The sequence below is a fragment of the Panthera leo genome, chromosome D3, assembly GCF_018350215.1.
Source record: "Panthera leo isolate Ple1 chromosome D3, P.leo_Ple1_pat1.1, whole genome shotgun sequence".
Taxonomy (NCBI): Eukaryota; Metazoa; Chordata; class Mammalia; order Carnivora; family Felidae; genus Panthera; species Panthera leo.
The window spans coordinates 28,967,944-28,983,251 of record NC_056690.1 but is presented as its reverse complement, the minus strand read 5'-3'; the positions used below and the strand labels follow the sequence as shown (position 1 = coordinate 28,983,251).

The 15,308-nt window shown below is 49.0% G+C and overlaps 1 protein-coding gene across 2 annotated transcripts in view; it reads right to left on the bottom strand.

The window, feature by feature from the left end:
• Positions 1 to 15,308, bottom strand: part of LOC122204134 (mediator of RNA polymerase II transcription subunit 15) — a 67,268-nt gene that overhangs the window by 16,530 nt on the left and 35,430 nt on the right. For both annotated transcript variants that reach the window (XM_042911367.1, XM_042911368.1), the window contains exons 3-7: positions 13,834 to 13,885; positions 12,061 to 12,090; positions 10,353 to 10,565; positions 1,549 to 1,796; positions 123 to 449 (exon numbers count right to left, since the gene is read on the bottom strand). In XM_042911367.1, the coding sequence (XP_042767301.1) occupies positions 123 to 449; positions 1,549 to 1,796; positions 10,353 to 10,565; positions 12,061 to 12,090; positions 13,834 to 13,885 (870 nt within the window). The remainder of the gene's footprint in view (positions 1 to 122; positions 450 to 1,548; positions 1,797 to 10,352; positions 10,566 to 12,060; positions 12,091 to 13,833; positions 13,886 to 15,308) is intronic.

Genomic DNA, 15,308 nt, shown 5'->3' with positions numbered 1-15,308 from the left:
CCCCCCTTGCCAAGCTGGATGCGGGAGCCAGCATGGGGCCTTCCCCACCTATGTCCAAAGAAGCCCCAGAAACAGCTGCCGGCCACACGCCCACCAGCCCACCAAAGGCCACGGGTACTCACAAGTTTCAGCTGTGGCTGGGCATACAGCATCTGTCCAGGGAGGGCCGGAGCCTGTGACACCAAAGGCTGGGTCTGTGACTGCGCCTGGAGCTGCGATGGCTGGTTCTGAGCAACTGGTGGCTGCTGGGGTTGTGGCGGCTGGTGGTGCTGTGGGTGGTGCATCGGCTGCAGCTGCTGGGGCAGGGCCTGGGAAGGGGGAGGCTGGGGCTGCTGCATCGGTGGCTGCTGTAGTGGCGGCTGGGCCTGCAAAGCTTGCTGCTGCTGCTGCTGTTGCTGCTGCTGCAGCTGCAGCTGTGCCATCCGCTGTAGCTGCTGCTGCTGCTGTATCTATGGGCAGAATAAGCAGTACTTGGTCGGTTATCCATCTGCCTCTGGGCCCTGTGTCAGCCTTGCCCCCAGGAAGCCTGTCCGGGCTGCTCTCACAGGACACCGAGGACACACCCAAGTATGTGCCTGTGCCCTGGTCACCAGACACCAGCTGCACCTGAGCCTAAGAGAACGAAGGTTCAAGGGAAGTATCCAGAGGGTTTAGGAAGGGTAACAGAGGTGTGGCCCCATCGAAGCTGGGATAAATGCTCGGGTGGCTGCAAATCCCTGAGGCCTCTCCAGTGATGCTTGTCTGGTCACTAGAGTGGGAAACTACAAGCCTTGGGAAGATGGCCAGTGTATGCTTTTCAGGATGAGGAGAAAAAGTGAGGCTGAGGGAAAAGTTGGCTCTGGGGAAGGGGGCCTCCAAGACCCAGGAGGGTGGCCACTGGGAAATGGAGGCAGCAAGCCAAGGCCTGGGGAGGGTGGGAAAGTGGAGAGATCCGCTCAGGCCTTCCCTCCCTCAATCAAGAGCAGACCTGACGTTAGATGCTTAATACGTCTAGATGCTGCCTGCCAACAACGGGAGGAAGAAAACAGTTTCTTTATAAGCAGGGCTTCTAATGTGACACTGCCACCCCCCCACAGAGAAATGAGGCTCGATTAGAGCTGCGTCCAGGCACCAAAACACTCAAGAGACAAAACAGGAGGCATGCAAGTACTCAAAAGAAACACGCTCACAGGACGGCTCAGGCATTCCTGCATTGTGGAGTGTTCTTCTCACTTCTTGCTTCAGTTAACTCTTACATGAATCGCTTGCACCCGGAAGCCTCCACAGATCTAGCCCTCCACCCCCGGCACGCAGTAGGCCCGCGGCCAGACGCCAAGCCCAATAGAGAGGACCTCCTTGTGCGATCCCAGCACCCTCCTAACAAGTTGGGGCCTATCCCTCCTCCCTGCACCAGGCCCTGCGGGGAGCCCCCAGACAGAGGAGGAAGCCCGGGCACCAGGCATCAGAAGGATGTGCAGCTGCCTCTGGACCCCCGCACCCAGCACTGTGGCTGGCGCACATCCAGGGCTCAAGGACCACGGGAAGAGGCTGAGCACCGGCACCTAGTACCTGCTGCTGGTTTTGATGATGCAGTTTAATCAGGTGTTGCTGCTGCTGCTGCTGGAGCTGCTGCTGCTGCTGCTGTACCACCGCCTGGAACTGCTGCTGCATGGCATTCTGCTGGGCCTGGAACTGCTGCTGTTGCTGTTGCTGCTGCTGCTGCTGCTGCTGTTGCTGTTGCTGCTGCAGCGCCACCTGCTGCTGCTGGAACTGCTGCTGCTGCTGCTGCAGCGCCACCTGCTGGAGCTGCAGCTGGGCTGGAGGCAGAGTGGTGAATCAGGCGGGGCACGCGGGGGAGGCCAGGGCGGGGGAGGCCAGAGCAGAGGCCGCTGTTATCGCAGCTCTGCGGACAGGGAGGGCGGGGAGACAGCCCACTGCGCCCACAGCGGGCCCACAGCCGCTGGAGCTGAACACTCCATTTGGGAAAGACAGACAGATGTGACGGGCAGCATTTGTGTTGATTACGGACCTTCTTAGGAATTTCTGTACAATAATAGAGGAAAGAAAAGGGCCAACAAGCCCAGCCTCTGGCAACCACTGAGCTACTTTCTGTCTCTACGGAGGTGCCTATTCTGGACATTTCTTATCAATGGAATCTCACAGTATGTGATCTTTTGTGACTGGATTCTTTTGTTGAGGGTAATATTTACAAGGTTCACCCATGTTGCATGAGTGTTTCATTTCTTTTTATTGCCAAATAGTATTCCATGGTATGGATTTCCTACATGTTGCTTATCCACCAGCTGATAGGCATTGCTTCTAAGCCTTTTGGTGGTTATGAGTCATGCTGATATGAACAAACATCTACAAGATTTTCTGTGGTGCAGTTTCTTTTAGGGAGATGAAAATGTTCTAAAATGGACTGTGGTGATGGTTGCACAACTCTGTGAATATACTTAAAGATCACTGAATATTGCACTTTAGATGGGTAAACCATAAATATGTGAATTATATATCAATGAAGTTTTCTTTTTTTTTTAATGTTTATTTTTGGAGAGACAGTGCAGTGCAGGCGGGGTAGTGGCAGAAAGGAGGAGACAGAGGATCTGACGCAGGCTCTGCACTAAAAGCAGAGAGCCTGATGCAGGGCTTGAACTACAAAAGGTGAGTTCATGATCCAAGCCGAAGTTGGATGCTTAACCGACTGAGCCACCCAGGCACCCCAATGAAGTTGTTATTTAAAAAATAAATAAATAGAAATAATCCAGAGAGACCCTTTGTATGCTTTGCCCAGTTTCCCTGATGGTACCATTTTGGAAAATTATAACATAACACAATCAGGATGCATTTTCATTTGTGTGGGTGAGTACATTAAATTCTACACAATTTCCTCACCAGGATAGATTCAGTCACCATCGAAGTCAAGATACTGAACAGTTCCAACACCACAGGGATCCCTTGTGATGCCACCCACTTCAGCACCCCTGGCAACCACTAAGGTGTCCTCTATTTCTAATGTTCTGTCATTTCAAAAATGTTATGTAAGTGGGGGCTATACAGGATAACTGGCTTTTTCATTCAACATAATTCTCCGAAGATCATCCTGGATGTAACGAATATCATTACTGCTTTCCTTTTTACTGCCAAGTCGTATTCCATGGTATACCTATCTCTGTTCAACCATTCATACCATAAAGGACATTTGGGAGTGACTGCTACCATGTACATTTGTGTACAGGTTTTTGCGGGAAGGTAAGTTTTCATGTCTCTGGGATAGATGCCCAAGAGTGTGACCGCAGAGTTGTATGTTTAATTTTTATTATTAATCTTTTTAAGTTTATTTACCTATTTTGAGAGAAAGAGTGGGGGAAAGGCAGAGAGTGAGGGAGAGAGAATCCCAAGCAGGCTCCACCCTGCCAGTACGGAGCCCGACGCAGGGCTCGATCTCCCGAATTGTGAGATCATGACCTGAGCTGAAACCAAGAGTCAGACGCTCAACTGACTGAGCCACCTAAGGCACCCCTGTACATTTAACTTTTAAAGAAGCTATATCATTTTACATCCCCACTAGCAATGTATGAGTGATCCAGTTTCTTCTCATCCTTGCCAGCATTTCAGAGTGTTATTTTAGCCATTTTACTGGTATACAATGTTTTAAATCTTTTTGTTATAACTTTTTTTTTTTTTAAAGATGTATTTAAGTAGTCTCAGTCCAACGGTGGGACTCAAACTCGTGACCCTGAGATCAAGAGTTGCATGCTACACTGACTGAGCTAGCCGGGTGCCCCCACAGATGTCCAATTCTTTTTGGTTTGATGTATATCCAGCAATACTGTGGGAGTGTAGAGTGAGGCTTGCTTTATGGTTTATTCTTACAGCTGTACCACTGCCTTTCATTTACATTCAATCTCACATTTCCTATCTTTCAGCAGGAAAGTTTTGTCCATTCACATTTATTGTGATCACTTGTATTTCTCAACTTATTTGTGTCTGTCTTCCCTTTTTTAAGCTTCTTTCACTCTATTTTTGTTTTCCAGATTTACTGAAGTATAACTGACAAAGTTTTTTTCCTTTTCTGAAATATATACATTTTCAAAGATTTTTTTTTTAACGTTTATTTATTTTTGAGACAGAGAGAGACAGAGCATGAACGGGGGCGGGTCAGAGAGAGGGAGACACAGAATCTGAAACAGGCTCCAGGCTCTGAGCTGTCAGCACAGAGCCTGACGCGGGGTTCGAACTCACGGACCACGAGATCATGACCTGAGCCGAAGTCGGCCACTTAACCAACTGAGCCACCCAGGCGCCCCTCAAAGATTTTAAAGTACTCTCTGCACCCAACGCTGGGCTTGAACCCACAACCCCAAGATTAAGAGTCACATGCTCCACCAACTGAGCCAGCCAGGCAGCCCCTGAATTATATTTTTGTTGGATGGTTGGAGCTGAATTTTACATGTTGTTTGGATTTTTACTTTTTTCTTACTCAATTTTTTCCTACTGGTTTGGAATGTACAAACTATGTATACTGCTTCAGCAATTCCTTTTTTTTTCTTTTTTTAAAAAAGTTTATTTATTTTGAGACAGAGAGTGTGGGGAAGAGGCATAGAGAGAGGGAGAGAGAGAATCCCAAGCAGGCTCCATGCTGTCAGCACAGAGTCTGATGCGGGGCTTGATCTCACGAACTATGAGATCATGACCTGAGCTGAAATCAAGAGCTGGATGCTAAACCAACAGAGCCACCACGGTGCCCCTCTTTTTCCTTTTTTTCAAGCAATTATTTTTTCAATTTCATCAGGCATACTTAACTTACCATACTTAACTCCAAACTTAAAATTTATCCATATTTTTAACTTCATTACCAAATACAAGAACCTTAGAACCCTGCTTGGGATTTTCTCTTTCTCCCTCTCTCTCCCTCCCTCCCCACCTCCCCTGCATGCACACAAGCTCTTTCTCTCTCTCTAAAAAAACAAAATTCTCTCTCTCTCTGCCCCTCTCCCCTACTCATGAGCGCTCTCTCGCGCGCGTGCGCTCTCTTTCCCTCTTTCTCAAAAGTAAAATAAAAGTAGGTTTCAGGTACTGATAGACCTGGTATTTATCCTCAATACACCTCCTGACTTCCATTTAGTATGGTCCTTGTTTATCTTTTTACACCCACACAGCACACTTCTATTAAGAAGCAGAACAGGGGTGCCTGGGTGGCTTAGTCAGTTAAACATTTGACTCTGGATCTCAGCTCAGATCTTGATTTTAGGGTTGTGAGTTCAAACCCTGTGTTGGGCTCCACGCTGGACGTGAAGCCTACTTTAAAAAAGGGGGGCAAGGGGAGGCAGGCCAGAATAATGACTAGAGGTACAGCCTCTGAGCCGGACTGCCTGGACTCAAATACCAACTCTGTCACTGCTCTGTGCCTCAGTTTCCTTAGCTGTGGAAAAGAGACAATAATAGTACCTACACTGAACGAAGAATTAAAAATCTGTTCTAGGTAAAACCCTCAAAACAGTGCTTGGAATGCAGCAAGTCTGTATGGAGTTAGCTGGAAGCATTATTATTTTAGAGAGGTGATTTTTGTTTACACCAAGGATTCTCAACCTTGTTCCTCCCGACATTTTGGGATAGACAATTCCATGTTGTGGGGGGCTGTCCTCCGCACGAGAGGTTTAACAGCATCTGTAGCCTCTATGCTACATGGTAGGAGTGCGCCCGCAGTTGTGACATCCAAAATGTCTCCAAACATTGCCAAATAGCCTCCAGGGTACAAAACGGATGAGAATCACTGGTTTAGATTCACACACGCTTGCTACCTTATATGAAAAAAAAGTCTGTTCTCCCATTTTACACCTGGCATCACAAGAAAGATGGTATGAGAGTTAAGAGGAAATGGTGAACAAATAAAAAACCTTTCAGTGAAGGTCTCTTGAGCTTTGTTTATCTAAAATGTCTGCTTCCCCCCCAGTCATTGGGAGTTTTGCTGGCATCAACTGTGGTCAGCAGCTCTATCCCCAGGGCTCTAACAACTTCCTACTTTCTTCGTGACACCATCACCAAGTGCTCTGAGTCTATGTCTTGCTCCATTCTAGAAACTGGCTATTTCTAACATACTCTTCTGGCCTATGGTGTTTGTGGCTTTCCCCAAGCAGGTTAAGGCATGGATGCCTTATTTAACCTGCATAGGACTGCAGGACTTTTCCAGCTACCATCTCTCCTCATATACTGGTTGGCTTCTGTTCTCTCTCCATCTGGTCCTTTTATTAGTTGTTAGACTCTGATTTTATCCTCTGCATTTCTTACCCTCCTATTTTCTTAGTACTTTTTAAATGTTTATTTATTTTTAAGATAGAAAGAGAGAGGAGACAGAGGATCTGAAGTGGCTGAAGTCAGGCACTCAACCGACTGAGGAACCCAGGTGCCCCACACCGTCCTATTTTCTTTCTTTCTTTTATTTAAATAAATGCTTATCCATTTTTGAGAGAGAGAGAGAGAGAGAGAGAGAGAGAGAGAGAGAGAGAGAAAGTACATGTGAGTGGGGGCAAGGGCAGAGGTGGGGCACAGAGGACCCAAAGCAACCTCTGCATTGACAGCAGTGAGCCTGATGTGGGGCTCGAACTTATGAACTGTGAGATCATGGGTTGAGCTTAAGTTAGACACTCAACCAACTGAGCCACCCAGACGCATTACCCTCCTATTTTCTATTTCCTCTTCTCTGGGCTATATTCTAGGTAATTTCTTCAAATGTTGTCTCTAGTTCACAAATTCTTTCTTCAGTTGTATCTAATCTGCTGCTCAGGAGCACCTGGGTGGCTCAGTCTGTTAAGCATCTGACTCTTGATTTCAGCTCAGGTCATGATCTCACGGTTCAGTTCGTGGGATCAAGCCCCACACAGCACAGAGCCTGCTTGGGATTCTCTCTTTGTGTCCCTCCCCTGCACATGTGTGCACTCCCTCTCTCCCTCTCTCTCTCAAAATAAATACATACATACACACACACACACACACACACACACACACACACACACACACACACAAACTTTAAAAAAAATCTGCTATTCATTCATCTCTACCTTCTCGTTTCAATAATTTCATTTTTTAATTTTTAAAATGTTTTTATTTTTGAGAGAGAAAGGGAGATACAGAGAGCGAGTGGGGGAGGGGCAGAGAGAGAGGGAAACACAGAATCCGAAGCAGGTTCCAGGCTCTGTGCTGTCAGCACAGAGCCCAATGCAGGGCTTGAACTCACGAACCACGAGATCATGACCTGGGCCTAAGTCAGGCGCCTAACCAACTGAGCCACCCAGGCGCCCCTCAATAATTTTACTTTTGTTTCTATAAGTTCTACTTGGTTCCTTTTCAAAAATTTTTCTAATGTTTATTTATTTTTGAGAGAGAGAGTGTGTGTGTGAGCCAGGGAAGAGGCAGAGAGAGGGAGACACAGAATCCAAAGCAGGCTCCAGGCTCTGAGCTGCCAGCACAGAGCCCAACCCGGGGCTCAAACTCACAAGCCACAAAATCATGACCTGAGCCGAAGTCAGACACTTAACCGACTGAGCCACCCAGGCGCCCCTACTTGGTTCCTTTTCAAAGCTGCCTCATCACTCCACCAGGTATCCCAGTGCTTGTTCAGTTGGAATTCCATCCTTTATTTCTTTAATCAGGCCAAGCCCATAGTTAACAATTATTATGTGTGTGGTCCCTGAGCATCTCCACATCTGTTTATTGTTTCTGTTCCTCCTCATAGTATCTCTTCTTCCTTTCAGGACTGCTGGTCTTTATTTGTGGTGCTCAATGCTTGATCTGCAATTGCCACAGGGCTAAACTGGGAGCATTCTCCAATCTGCCCTTGCTCCTGGGGGAACTAGGGATGCCAAGGGGTCTGGCACAAATCCCACTACTCAGAGGGATGCGAGGCTTGCTTTCCCCAATCTTGCAGTGGGCCAAGACATGGCCAGGCAAAGAACTTCCCCTACCTTCTGCTGGCCCAACAATCCAAAATGCATCTAGGATCTAGTTGTCTAGAAGGACGAGGGTTCCTCAGCATCCAGTCTGTCAAACAGACAGAAATAGGACTCATTTTTAAAGCTGGTTTTACAGGTATATGATATAAAATTCACTGAGGAACAAAAATGTACAGAGTGAAAAGTCTGTCTCCCTTCTAATGCTGTACTCAAGCCCCCAGCCTCACCTACAGTCAGCAGTTTGTTTCCATGACTAATTCAGGTCACGTGGAGACTATCACAGCGTGTTCTGGACTATCCTTTGAGAATCCTCGCAAAATCTCTGACCCAGGCCCTGTCCTGAAGCTGCTTTAACTACACAGTGCCATTTGGAGAAACTGTGAGAAAGGAATTAACAAATGTCCATTGGGCCACAACACCTATTTTGCGTAGACCAGGCAGACAAGAGGTCAAAGGCAGAGAGAGAGGGATGCTGACAGGCAGCAGCAGGACATGAAAGTAGAGAACTCACATCACATCAACCCACATGAAAGACCAGGTCCCTCTGAAGCTGAAAACAGGATGTGGGCCAAGGTCAGACTGGGGAGGGTGTGGGCAGGATACCCAAACTTTGCCAGTGAACTGACAAAGTCTTAGGAGTGAAACTGCAAGGCAAATAATGGTAGCATTCTAAACTCCTACACATTAAAAATGATTTTTTATTATAAAATGTAAGCTGTGATAAAAAGAAATCAACCACTCTGTAACATAAAAAGGAGTCAGAACCAGTACTTCTCCTGAGCATCCTTCCATAAGCCGCCCCATGTACGTACCAGGTATGCTGACAAGACAAGAGGGGACACGGAAGCTGGAGAAGAAGAATCAAGCAAAGAGCTAAGAGTCAGATGGCAAGGTGTCAATAAGGGGAACAGAACAATGATCCAAGAAAGAAGGGGATGTCTGGGGATGGAAGGTTCCAGTCCAAGAGTGGGCAGAATGAGCCTCCACATGGCATCTGTGAAGAGCAAAGTGATGCTCGTACAGGAAACTTGAACAAAGAATGGGGGTGCTCGGGTCAGGCAGCCTGGGCTCGACCCCAGCTCTAGTGGGCAAAGCAGAAGCAGGGACACTGTCCTCTTTGAGGGTTACTATGAGTGATGCATGAGAAAAATACATCGACACATCACAACCTGTACATGAATCAGGGTCACAGAAGCTTTATTTGCAACAGCCAAACCTGGAAACAACCTGAACACCCTTCAAGGGTGAATGGATAAGCAACCCGTGGTACACCCAGTCCATGGAATACAATTCAGCAATGAACAGGAACGACTTACTGAGGCAACTTGAGAGAATCTCAAAGGCATTACGCTGAGGGGAAAAAAGTCAGTCTCAAAATGTCAAACATTGTGCGATTCCATCGATGTAACACTTGCGAAGTGACATAACTATAGAGATAGGGAACAGATCAGCGGTTGCCAGGGCTTGAAGCTGGAGGAAGGGTGTGATTATTAAGAGATAACACAATAGCTTGCTACTGGTGATGGAACAGCCTTGCATGCTGACCCTGGTAGTGATATCACACATGATAAAGTCTCATAGAACTACACGCACATAAGCTCGCGGGCAAGAATGCATGTAAAAACTGGAGATGTCAGAAAAAAGGCCACCTGAGTTAGCAGCATTGTCCCAAGATTCATTTCTCGGTTTTGACAATGTACTAAGATGTCAGCATTGGGGAAGCTGGGTGAAGGGCACACAGGCACTCTCTGTGTCATTCTGCAACTTCCTATGATTCTTAGACTATTTCAAAAATAAAAAAGGAAAAAATTAACAAAGCACTTTGCAGTACTGAAGTACACTCTGCATACTGAATTACTGGTTATGAAAATCAAACGTCCAACAAGACAGGCCCTGGAAAGAGGAGGGAGACCCGCACTACGCACCCATTCCCAGCTGGAGTAGCTGCATGGAGGGGACAAGGGGCTGTGTTCTGTAGAGAAGCGCCAGGAGGGCAAGGTACATCCTTCAGGGAAGGAGGGCAAGGGCAATACTGGAAGGGATGGCTCTTGAGATGGAGGTCTTCTGGGGGTTGTGGGGTGCCGAAAGCACCACTTTGTGGCTGAGAACAGCCTGAGACATAACTGTGTCTATTTCAGCTACAAAACACAATCCCCCCGGATGGAGTCCCAGACTACCCCGACCTCTTCTGAGTCCTCCACTCCTGCCCAGGGGTAGGAGGAGGGCCTCAGTGTCACTTAACCCTTTTGATAGTCTGAAAAAGTTTTGGAACTTTTTCTCTCCATACACAACAAAGATAAAAAGACAGAGCTACTTGGGGAGTTTCTCCACGCTTTCCTCAATACCATCCTAAGCAAAGGGATAAAAATGTACATCGCCTGCAAAGAAGGTGGCAGATTCTCTGAGAAGCACAGTACTCACTCTGTGGAGCTGCTGTAGACACAACAGCCATGCCGTGGGGGGCCATCCCCGAGGTGCCAGGGGGCGGCTGCCCTGAGAGGGGCATCGGCTGCCCCATGGTGCCAAGGCCACCCATCCCGCCCAGGGATTGTCCTGGGCCCCGAGAAGGCATGCCGATTCCAGCTGCTCCCGCAGCAGGCCCACCAGTCAGGCTCTGTAGTGCATTCATAGGGTCTGTGGGAACACAAGGGCACAGCGTCTCAGCCAAGTGCCTGCTGAAACGCAAGTCTCCGAAGGTTATGAGGCCTCACAGAGCACACACTTCCTCCCACCTCCAGGCACAACTCCCTCGAAGCCCCAAGCAGTGAAAGGCCAGAGTCCTGGGAGCCTCTAGGCCTCCAACCGCGGAGGGGCCAAAATATCAGTATCTCTGTCACTGCTCTTGAACAGGGAGCACATCTCAAACCCTAGCCTGGCTTGTGCCAGGGTCCTATTGTTGAGGGATAAACAAGCCCTTTAAGGTATATAGCAGTCCCCACCCCTCCTGGCTGTATACCCCTACTGCTGGGTGAGACACAGCTGGGAACTCCAAAGACAGCAAAGGACAGCAGGCCCTTCTTCACAGTAAGAAAGAGCCTGGGGGCCAGAGAACTGAGGGGGGGCACAGACAGATGTTCTCCCAGGGAGATTACAAGTCTCCTTGCACACCAGAAGTCCACCTCTACTAAGTCTGTGCAGAAACCCCACTAAGGAGTTCTCAGGACACCACACTAAAACAAGCTAAGGTGTGAGGGAGGCGTGCAGGAAGAATCCACAGAGTGCCACCAGGCACAGTGATGCTTGCCAGTAGGCAGGGGACTCAGCTCAGTGAGCAATGCTATGACCTGGAACAAGGAGCCCAGGGCTCTTGTCAGAACAGTATAGACTCACAGCAAACAACTACCTACAGACAGGTATGCCCCAGCCAGGTCAGCCTGCGCAGAACTGAATGCCAAAGAACCCTATGCTCTGATGCCAAGAACTGAGACATTCTCCTGGCCACATGCTCTTCATCCCATCTAGCCCTGGGTGGCTGAGAATCACTGCACATGCCAGGAGGGGTAGCCCAGCAGGGAAACAGGGCCCACACAGACAGGTGCAGCCAGCTTGGCTGAGGCAAGCATGGGCACCCAGCATTTACAGCTGTACTGCCTGCAGTAAGACAAATAGCATGCCAGGCTGGCTCCCTTTGTGACAGATCAGAGCTCCGTCGGCCATCATGGATTCGCTAAACCCCTTCACTGGCAGCTCAGTCGGCAAGACCAGGGCTGAAGCAATACAGTTCCCATGAAACTTTGTAAAGGAAGTGAATTCATAGCTATTCTCTAAAAAATATACTACCGATTATTATACTAGATATACCATAATAGTCTTCTTCCAGAGAGCTCAACATTTTAGGTAATGTGTCCATTATTGTGTGAGTTTTTAAACATCTTTTTGCTGGACAAAAACAGTATTTGAGTGACATGGGATGGGAAGGTCTCATCTGACTGCAGTCTGCCAGGAAGAGGAAGCATGGAGGAGGGGCGGGCGTGGCTCAAAGTTCTCACGGCCAGCCAGAGTTCTTTCTGTGAATTTTCTCCTCTCATAACAGCTTAACCCAGACCCACGCAGCATCCACAACTGCATTCTTGCTCCCCCAAACCCAAGGTTGGGATAAAACTTTAATTGAAACAGGAAAAACTCTTACCACTGACGGAAGCTTGAGATTTTTTGTTATCTGTATTTAAGAAAACAAAAACAAAAAACAAAGTAAACAAAATTTTACATAACCACATATTTCCACAGTAAGCCAGCTTTGTAGGCATTTGCCCAGAGGTCATTTGCTGAAACTAAACAGAAGATAAGATACCTCAGAGCACACGTGTGTTTGTGTGTGCATGTCTGTATCCACTCCAGGCAGAGCTGACACTCAAGGGGGTCTGAGGGAAGAAGGTATAGAACTGCCCATGGTCAACCTGGGGCCTCAGAGAACTGTCCTCCACCCTCCCCCCCGCCCCCAGTAGAAGCTTGCCCTGGGCCTACTCTGGTCCTCCATCCTTCCCGGGATCAGGGTCTCAGCTGGGCCCCTGAGCAACAAACACAAGAACTGTAGGGATCCACAATGGGCCCAGAATGGTATCCAGACCTCCACAACACCTCCTTTTTCAGCCTGCCCTGATGAGGAGGCAGCATCTCCACTTTCTACTATGAGGAAACTGCGTCTGGCCAAGGCTGGCTAAAAGCCCCACCTAGCTGGCCCTAGCACCAGGGGGAAAGCACTGCAACAGGGCTACCCTCTCTGGGTGAGGCAGGAGCGGGCGAGTGGGCCAGGGACACGCCTGGCCCCAGGGCTGTGTGCTGCTATGCCAGGCTGCCTCCCAAACAGGCCAGGCCAGCCCAGTCCCGACAAGCAGAGCCGCTTGCCAGGACAGACCAAGGCATCTCATCCAGACTGCTCATTCCCCAGGCTTCTGGTTCCAACAGCTTGTTCTAAACAACAGAGGGCCTTCCCAAACACAGCAAAGAAAGTGGAATCAAGTGAAGTTCATCTGGCCGGCCATTCTGGGAAAAAGTGTGGAAAGAAGCAAAATCTACGGGCCACACAGGGGCTCTGGGGTTCACAACATCTCCTTTTTTCTGAGATTACTAACACCATAGCCACCTCTACAAGCACGAAGAGAAGCCACTAGACGTGCCAACTGTGTGCTGCAAAGACAAGCTGTGTCAAGAGGAGCCCATCTCCTATGGTCACACAACTGCAGGCAGGTAGGAGGCACTGCTGGCTGAAACCTCAGAGCGCTGAACCAGCCTGGTTTCCTTTAGAGACTTTAGATATGGTGACCATCCAGGAACAGTCACTGTCCTCCATGCTTATGCATAACACACAAAAGACCACCAAGACCCCTGAGCCCAGTCTGCGAGGACACACACTTTTAAAGAGCCATGGCTGCTGCCAGGCTGGGCTGACAGGACCCTAGCAGGACCCTGGGAAGCAGAGCGGGTGGAAGGCAGCAGGCACCAGGCGACCCTCACCAGGGCAGGGAGCCAGAGGCAAGACTTATGAAGTTCCTGCCTGACAGGAACACACATTTGGGTCAGACCCCCATGGGCCAATAAAGCCAACTCCTAGGGAAGGAAGTTTCTTTTCCAGGGTAAACCTGGCTTCTTTAAGAACTGCCTAGAGACAAAAGCCACAGTCTTTTGAAAAAGAAGATTAAATGGACAAGCAAAAATAGCAGTCCAGACCACTTGGAGGCTAACATTTCCATTATGCCAAAATCAGCATTTTTGAGGTTGAAGCTCTGAAGAGGATGGGAGACGGAATCAAATGCAAAGCAATGTCGAACTTCCCAGAAAGCAGGAGCTTTTTACACAGGCATTCTGCCTCAGGCACTGTGGCCAAGAAAGCCCCCACCACCCCAGGAAAGGGCCAGCCTCTCCTGGCAATCAAAACCACCCAGAAATGTAAAATTTTACTTACGAATGTCTCGAAAATGGATAATAAGCCTGGCCACGAGAGAAAGGTATTCGTCCTAAAAGCAAAAACAGGAAGCAGTTTAATCCCAGGTGAAGACGTGAAGTCATGTGACGCCCCTTCCCACCCCCTACACTGCTGTGTCACTGAGTTGAGGGTTCTTCCTGAAAGGCTGCCGGCTCTCGCCTGGCGCGGCCTCCTCTGGAATCCATCTCTCAGAGAAGAGCTGTCAATGCTCAGCTATGGCGGGCCAACAAAAAGCACAAAGAAAAAGCCAAGAGGGATACCGAGAGGCGTCAAACCGCTGCTCCTTCCACTCTGCTGCAAAGGCTCAACGGAGAGGACGGCCAGCCAGCTCAGGCGCCCCTCCTCTCACAGGGGGGACGGCAAGTCCAGAGGGGATGAGGGGCCAGCTTGAGGTCACAAGGCACATCAGCAGTCGACATAGGCAGGCCGCTTTTGTCTTTGCACTATTTGTATCCAAGTACTTTCGCTTTTAATACCCGGCCTGTTGCTCTTTCACTGCTGACGTGCTTGCATGCAAATCTGGCTGTGCGCCCCTGGCTGCACTTTTCAGAGAAGCTGTGTTAATCTGAATTTACTGCACAGGCAAGGGAGAAGGCACAGTGCCACTCAAGGGTGGCAGGTGAAGGCCACTGCCGAGGGCCCGCTTTTTGCCAGCTGCCGGGTTTCTGGAACTGCACAGCAGAGCCTGCCTTCTACTGATTGACCTCTTTGCGACTAAGGACACTCGCTCCCAGGTGTTTTGGGGAAATCACTACTGTGAGTTTGTCCTGTGGTCAACAAAGGAATGTCTGAGTTAAATTCTTATTTCAGCGAAGCTGTCCCATCCTTCCCCTCCTTGAAATACCCGTTCCTCTGGCAAGGCAGCCCCAATAAGGCAAAGCCTTCATTCTCCATCCTGCTTGCACGACCCTCCTAAGTCACTGTGACACAGAGAGGCCACTAGACAGCAGGCTGATGGGATGACACCCACACAACCCAGAACCCAGCTGCGCGCAGCACCTGTGGAGGTACTACCCTGGGAACACATGCCAGTGAACTCAGGCACAAGAGTAAACCCACTGTCTTAAGAACACCTTTGGGGAAAAGTGGTCTCAGGTGAATGAAAAAATATAAGCACACTTTCTAAATCTTCATTACTCCTCACTCACCCCCAAACTTCACCCCACCACTCTTTTTTGGCCAGGGGAATCAGCAGAGGCAAACACGAGGGGAAAAGGCCTGGGGGAAAGGCAAAGTTGGGATAAGAACATGCAAAGGGGGGCAGGTACAAAGAGAGGGACAGTGAGCCTCTCCTGGAGCAAAGGGACATTTAGCGGGTGTTGTCAACACTCCCAATTTCCAACTCCTCCCACCAATTTCCAGTAGGAAAGACAATATGCCGAGGGTAAAGGGAGCCCCCCTAGAGCCGGGAACTCCTGCCTATGGATCACCTGGTCCTTGAAGGACAGCAGTGT